General features: G+C 54.3%; 2 protein-coding genes across 6 annotated transcripts in view; one reads left to right on the top strand and one right to left on the bottom strand.

The window, feature by feature from the left end:
• aftpha (aftiphilin a) overlaps window positions 1-4,999 on the top strand; it is an 8,219-nt gene extending 3,220 nt beyond the window's left edge. For 2 of the 5 annotated variants that reach the window (XM_014032084.1, XM_014032085.1), the window contains exons 2-10: window positions 21-1,447; window positions 1,574-1,746; window positions 1,875-2,004; window positions 2,097-2,153; window positions 2,378-2,500; window positions 2,580-2,643; window positions 3,096-3,179; window positions 3,952-4,075; window positions 4,151-4,999. In XM_014032084.1, coding sequence (XP_013887538.1) covers window positions 50-1,447; window positions 1,574-1,746; window positions 1,875-2,004; window positions 2,097-2,153; window positions 2,378-2,500; window positions 2,580-2,643; window positions 3,096-3,179; window positions 3,952-4,075; window positions 4,151-4,292 — 2,295 coding nt within the window. In that variant the 5' untranslated portion in view covers window positions 21-49 and the 3' untranslated portion in view covers window positions 4,293-4,999. The remainder of the gene's footprint in view (window positions 1-20; window positions 1,448-1,573; window positions 1,747-1,874; window positions 2,005-2,096; window positions 2,154-2,377; window positions 2,501-2,579; window positions 2,644-3,095; window positions 3,180-3,951; window positions 4,076-4,150) is intronic. The other 3 variants (XM_014032086.1, XM_014032087.1, XM_014032089.1) reach the window with 3 other exon arrangements.
• Window positions 5,000-5,904: 905 nt separating this feature from the next.
• Window positions 5,905-6,944, bottom strand: part of LOC106535156 (ras-related protein ORAB-1) — a 6,404-nt gene continuing 5,364 nt past the window's right edge. Inside the window, exon 6 of the mRNA XM_014032090.1 lies at window positions 5,905-6,700. Coding sequence (XP_013887544.1) covers window positions 6,503-6,700 — 198 coding nt within the window. The 3' untranslated portion in view covers window positions 5,905-6,502. The remainder of the gene's footprint in view (window positions 6,701-6,944) is intronic.

The raw sequence follows: 6,944 nt of genomic DNA, 5'->3' as shown, positions 1-6,944 counted from the left end.
GGTTCTTGTCTCTGTCCCAGGTGTAGCCCGGTCCAGTCTCCACAGAACCATGGAGCCAGAAGTGGTCCGCATGTACTCGTCCTCTCCTCCACCGCTGGAGGACGGCGCAGAGGAAGAGGACGATGAGTTTGGGGACTTCGGRACCTTCTCCAGTGTCCCCAGCAGCATCAGCCTGTCTGAGTTTGAGACCCAGACCACGTTCAACCAGACCCAGGCCCTGACTGCCACCTCGCCCCCCGAGCTCCTGAGCAGCAGAGGGGGGGTGGGSTTCAGCTGTGGCACCTCCAATGGGACCGAGCTGTCCAGGTCCAACGGCGTGGGGCCCAGGAACCACCTGGACCTGGACAGAACTGAACCCAGGAAGGTGGTCTCCTGTTCGTTGGACTCGTCTGTGAGGGGTCCRGCTGGCAGCGAGTGTAACGGTGGAGACCCAGAGGTGCTGACCAACGGCTTTGTGACCTTTGACCTTCAGGGAAGCCCCTCCCCTCAGGACTCTGTCCACTCTCCGTTTAGAGGACTGTCCACTGAGGACACTGTCCCCAGCCCACAGGACCAGTTTGCAGACTTTTCTGCTTTTTCCAGCGCTGAGGGATGCCTGGCGGCTCAGGAGGGTCCTGTGGCGTCCCACCTGCCGCTGGAGACTGCCGTCCACAATCAGGGAACAGAGGACACGGTCAGGGACACAGACAGGACCGGAGCTGAGACGCCGGGTTGTCCTGGTACCACAGACTCACTACAAAGGGACAGAGTCCTCACGGAGGACCCCTCACAGACTGATTGCACTAAAGACCCTCTGGTCCTGATGGATAGGTCCAAAGAGACGGTGGAGGACGGGGACATGGAGCTTCAGTCTGATGCGTTGCAGTCAGACGAGAAGAGCTCAGAGACGGAGACGGAGACATCGTTTGGACGTCCTCTGTCCACAGAAGCCCTGGAGGAGTACGGAGACATGAGCCTTACCGGATCTGTGCCGTCTCCRCCCCTCCAGGGAGACACGGCCACCCCCGCAGAGGAAGACGAAGACTTCGGAGACTTCGGGGACACCGGCTCGTTCGGCGGTCAGGACTTTTCAGGTTTTGAACACCTGGAGGTTCAGCGGGACCAGAACACGTTGCAGGGTTCTGGTCCTGCACAGGAAGTGACYGACGTGGAGCAGGAAGACGACTTTGGAGACTTCAGCTCCCCCAGGTTGGACTCCGGGGGGGACGAGGGGGKGCAGTTTCCTGCCAGCGACAGCTTCGGGACCTTCAGCTCGGCTGCAGGAGGACAGCAGGACTCTGGATGGAGCGCCTTCGGGGACCAGCAGGAGACGCAGGRGGAGTCCTGGGCCGAGTTCAGCACCGAGCCGAGCGCTGCGCCTCCTGCAGAGAGGGAGGAGCAGGAGAAGGAGCAGGAAACAGGAAGTCCTGCAGTCAGGGAGCAGGTGGACAGGACAGCAGAACAGACGGTAAGAACCAGAACCAGAACCTTGGTGTTGAGAACAGCTGTTAGCAGTTTGACCTGAGGGATTCTGAAGGTCTGGTGGTTCTGGACGGGTCTGGACCCGGTTAACAAGCGGCTCTGGTCTCTGCAGGCGCTGCGGTCCAGCCGTCTAGAGAAGCTGTTCCACTGCAGCTTCCCTCAGAACTCCGTCCAGAACCAGCAGCTGGAGGACCAGGTGGTGTCCCTGAAGGTCCTGCTGGACCCCACAGAGGACCGACTGAAGCCTGGAGTCCAGGAGGAGGAGCAGAGGACACCCTGCAGCCTGTGAGTCCAGCGTGTCCACACCAGACCAGAGGTTTAGGTCCTGACGGGACCCAGGTCCAGATGTTCCTGTCAGACTCCAGCTGTTYCTGCACCCATCAGTGTGTCTGTGGTTCTGCTTGGTTCTGCAGGTCCGTGCACAGTACCATGTGGTCCCGGCTTCAGGACGTCCACGAGGCGCTGGGTCTCAGGTATCAGTGGGGGGGCTCGCACTGCAACAAGGTCCTGCTCTGCTGCCTGGGTATCGACACCAGGAACATCGTAAGTCTCAGCTGGACCAGGGTTCTGTTGGGTCCAGGTCTCCATCAGCTGGTCCTGTCTGAGGAACCCCTCTGTGTTCTTCTGTCCTTCAGCTCTTCACGGGCCAGAAGAACAAGCCGGTCATCGTCCCCATGTACGCCGCTGGCCTGGTGAGTTCCTGTCAGCTGACCTGTGCACGTGATGACCTGTGCACGTGATGACATGTGCACGTGATGACATGTGCACGTGATGACCTGTGCACGTGACGACATGTGCACGTGACGATCTGTGCACGTGACGACATGTGCACGTGATGACATGTGCACGTGATGAGCGTGCACGTGATGAGCGTGCACGTGATGAGTGTGCACTAACAGACTCCTGGTTCTGTCAGGGGATGCTGGAACCCACCAAAGAACCGGTGAAGGTGGTCTCTGCAGCTGAGATGATCGCCTCCATCGCCCAGTGGCCTCCTGCAGCTCCAGAGAAAAGCTCCTGTCCCTCAGACTCTGTCCAGGTGGGACAGGCCGTCCTCAGCCAGTCAGAACCGGTCCGAGGCGTCAGGAGATAAAACTGATTGTTCTCTGTTCTTCCAGCAGGAGGCGCTCCCACCCGTCCAGTTCGACTGGAGCAGCAGTGGCCTTACCAACCCTCTGGACGGTAGGTGACCTTTGACCCCTGGACTGTCAAAATAAAAGCTTTAGTTCCTGCTTGCATCATGAAGGCAGCGACAGACTGACAAAGACCTGTCCTGAACTGGACTTTAATAAAATAAATTCTGCAGAGTTTGAGGATCAGACACATGTTTTTATTTCAGTCCAGCTGCAGGTTTTCCCTCTGACCCATCAGAACCTTTCAGTCTGAGCTGAGGGAACCAAACCAGGTTTAAATCTCCTGATCCAAGATTCATTCAGCCTGAATTTGACACGATGCATTCTGATTGGACAGCATCTTGTGGATCCCTCCCCTCAGGGGGTGGAGCTAATCTCTGGGTGGTTACTAACWGTAATGTGAGGTCAGGCTGCATGCAGACGTCTGTTATTAACCTGAAGCTCTGCTGCATCACCTCTCCTCTCTCTCTCTCTCTGTCTCTGTTAACCTCGCTCGTCCAGCCAGCGGAGGCTCGGCTCTGTTAAACCTGGATTTCTTTGGTCCTGTGGAGGATTCAGGTTCCAGCAGCTCAGCCTCCATCCCAGGTCAGCAGGAGTCCGCAGCTCCTCCTCCTCGTTAACACAGGGTTAGGGTTAAACCAGCAGCTCCTTTCTATGAATTATATCTACACTTAAACCTGATCAGTTAATCCTGATCAGTTAATCCTGATCAGTTAATCCTGATTAATTAATCCTGATTAATTAATCCTGATCAGTTAATCCTGATCAGTTAATCCTGATCAGTTAATCCTGCAGCTCCTTGTTGTTTCTCTTCACTTGGATTAAATCAAACAGGAAATGAGTCCAGATCCTCTAAAGTCCAACAGAACTCCTGGATCTCCTGTAGAATAGTCTGCCAGAACTGGACCTCCTGTAGAATAGTCTGCCAGAACTGGACCTCCCGTAGAACAGTCTGCCAGAACTGGACCTCCCGTAGAACAGTCTGCCAGAACTGGACCTCCTGTAGAATAGTCTGCCAGAACTGGACCTCCCGTAGAACAGTCTGCCAGAACTGGACCTCCTGTAGAACAGTCTGACGGAACTGGGCCTCCCGTAGAACAGTCTGACGGAACTGGGCCTCCCGTAGAACAGTCTGACGGAACTGGGCCTCCCGTAGAACAGTCTGACAGAACTGGGTCAGGAAGTATGTTCAGATAGTTGATGCAGAACTTTATCAGAGGTCTGGACTTGGATCAGAACCAGGAGGAGTTTCAGCTGGTTCTCAGTGGTTCATCTTCAACAGACCTTCTGCATGAAGCTTCAGTCTGGTTCTGGTTCTGGTTCAGGGATGCAGCACTAACCCTTGGTTCTGGTTCAGGTGTGGACCCGGAGCTGTTCGAGCTGACCACGGCCAAGCTGGACTCTGGAGGGTCCGGCAGCCGTGTGGCCGACGCCTTTGCCCGCCTCATGTCCACMATGGAGAAGACCAGCACGTCCACCAGGTGAGTGAGGGGGGCTGGGGGTCCTGTTTCTGCTCCCAGCAGTTCTGAGGTCCGGTTCTGTCCCGTGTCCATCAGGAAACCCAGGAAGGACGAGAACCTGAGCGAGGAGGCAGYGAAAGTCATCGTGGCGCTGCCCGACCTGTCCTTCATGCAGGCCAAGGTTCTGATGTTTCCCGCCACGCTGACGCCGCTCAGCTCGCAGGCCACGGCCGACTGAAGCTCCACCCCTTCACCTTACCTGGCCCCTCCCACTTTAAACTTTTTATTTTTCTTACCGTGTTTAGTTCCTGATTCCAACGTTTAAATTTTGGTTTGTGACTGTCTTCATGTATCTTTTCAAAATAAAAGCATTTATAATGTGGGGGGAGGGGTTAATGTTTGAATGGGATGATTCCTGCTTTTATTTTGGCGGGAGTGTGAAGGAAACACTGGCTGAAGCTCTTAAAGTGAAGGAGGTGTATAAATCTATAAAATACGTTTATATTTAGAGTTTATAAATCTATTTATGGACTAGAAACCACACTGCCTGCAAAATCCAGCTGAAGTTTGTCCCCCGTCTTCAGAGGCCTTAGTTCTGTTGGGTTGTGTCTGTCCTTCAGCGTCCCTGTCCCCTGCTCTCCCTGTCCCCTCATGTCCCTGTCCCCTGCTCTCCCTGTCCCCTGTCTCCGGGGTAAAGCGGGACGCTTGGAGCACAGAGGCGTCTCGTCAGAAGGACCAACAGGTTTCTGGATGTTGCACATTKTAAAGATGAAATGATGTAATGGTAGTTCACTGTGGCTTTAGACTGTGTGCAGGTCAATTATGGGATGGACATGTTCCCATGGAAACCAGCTGAAGCACTTCAGAGCATGTCAGCTTCTGTCCAGACCACCGGTGTGTAAATTTTAGTGTACACAAGAAAATTAAACTAATTTAAGATGAAAACTGGTCTGACTGGTTTGTTCACAGCTAAACTAAATATTAACTTTTGTTTCCAGACAGGAAATAAAGCATCTGTTCCAACATTTATCCCTTTATTTATAAATCAGATGTCTTCATCATGTGCTTCTAACATGTCCACCTGCTCAGACAGCAGTGTCCTCACCTGKCCCAGTGTCAGCAGCAGTAACAGAGGAGGCGGAGTCAAACTTATCAMACATCTCCTTCATTCTTTAATCAACACTGAGCCACAGAAAAGTCACGTCTGCAGCCAAGACCACCTGCTGCCCTCCTTCTCTGGTCCTCTGGTCCCTGACTCGTCTTCTCCTGTCCTCTCTGACTCGTCTTCTCTGACTTGTCCTCTCTGACTCGTCTTCTCTGACTTGTCCTCTCTGACTCGTCTTCTCTTGTCTTCTCTGACTCGTCTTCTCTGACTCATCTTATCCTGTCTTCTCTGACTCGTCTTCTCCTGTCCTCTCTGACTCTTCCTTTCTGACTCGTCTTCTCCTGTCCTCTCTGACTCTTCCTTTCTGACTCGTCTTCTCCTGTCCTCTCTGACTCGTCTTCTCTGACTCGTCTTCTCTTGTCTTCTCTGACTCGTCTTCTCTGACTCGTCCTCTCTGACTCGTCCTCTCTGACTCGTCTTATCCTGTCCTCTCCGACTCGTCTTCTCCTGTCCTCTCTGACTCGTCTTCTCTGACTCGTCTTCTCTGACTCGTCCTCTCTGACTCGTCCTCTCCTGTCCTCTCTGACTCGTCTTCTCTGACTCGTCCTCTCTGACTCGTCCTCTCCTGTCCTCTCTGACTCATCTTCTCTGACTCATGTTCTCTGACTCGTCTTCTCTTGTCTTCTCTGACTCGTCTTCTCCTGTCCTCTCTGACTCGTCCTCTCTGACTCGTCTTCTCTTGTATAAATATTTACAGTTTATAAACTCTGAGCTGGACCTGCTGACGTTGCTCCGACAGGAAGCAGACCAGCAGCGTGCACGCTCACAGGAAGCAGACCAGCAGCGTGCACGCTCACAGGAAGCAGACCAGCAGCGTGCACGCTCACAGGAATGTTATCACGGTGCAGGGTGGGTGTGTGCTGTGGGGGAGGGGGCAGCAGTTTGTCCTGTCATGAAGGCACGTGGCCTGAGTGGGCGGAGCCATGTCACAGACGTTGTGGCGTGCACGCTGCTGGTTTGAKCCGTGCCGCTCTGCAGGACTCTGTGTGTGAGGAGCAGCACGAACCAATCAGATTCTCTTCTGTTAAAAACGCTGTCATGTGACCAAGGAAGGGGGCGGGRCTTAAACGTCCTGCTGCTGACTGATGGAGGGAGACCCTTAGAGTCTCCTCCAGCCTCTCTGTCCTCAGGAGGCTGGTTCCGGGTCTCGGGGTTCAGGGTTGTGGACTGGGATCAGGTGGGGGGAGACTGGTCTCAGCAGTCTCCAGAYGAAGGCCTGACTGGCTGGACTGAGGAGGTCAGGGAGGGGGGCTGGGGGCGGGGCTTCAGGCTGGTCTCAGCCCTCAGCAGCAGCCTCCAGGTGAAGGGTTGACCGGTTTGCTCTGGATCTTAACGTTGGACTTCTCCGAGGCGCCGGCCGTGGCCCCCGGACCCATCCTCCTCTTGATCTCTGCTGCCATGGTCATGAAGGCCTGCTCCACGTTGGTGGCACTCTTAGCACTCGTCTCCAGGAACGGGATCCCCAGGTTGTCTGCAAACTCCTGCAGGAGGAACCAGACGTTCTGCTCAGAGGGTGTTAACAGGCACTATCTTACCTGCTGCATGTTAGCTAAACAGGCACTATCTTACCTGCTGCATGTTGGCTAAACAGGCACTATCTTACCTGCTGCATGTTGGCTAAACAGGCACTATCTTACCTGCTGCATGTTAGCTAAACAGGCACCATCTTACCTGCTGCATGTTAGCTAAACAGGCACCATCTTACCTGCTGCATGTTAGCTAAAC

This window comes from Austrofundulus limnaeus, unplaced genomic scaffold (genome assembly GCF_001266775.1).
Source record: "Austrofundulus limnaeus strain Quisiro unplaced genomic scaffold, Austrofundulus_limnaeus-1.0 Scaffold1372, whole genome shotgun sequence".
Taxonomy (NCBI): Eukaryota; Metazoa; Chordata; class Actinopteri; order Cyprinodontiformes; family Rivulidae; genus Austrofundulus; species Austrofundulus limnaeus.
This window is presented reverse-complemented; position numbering and strand designations above follow the sequence as displayed.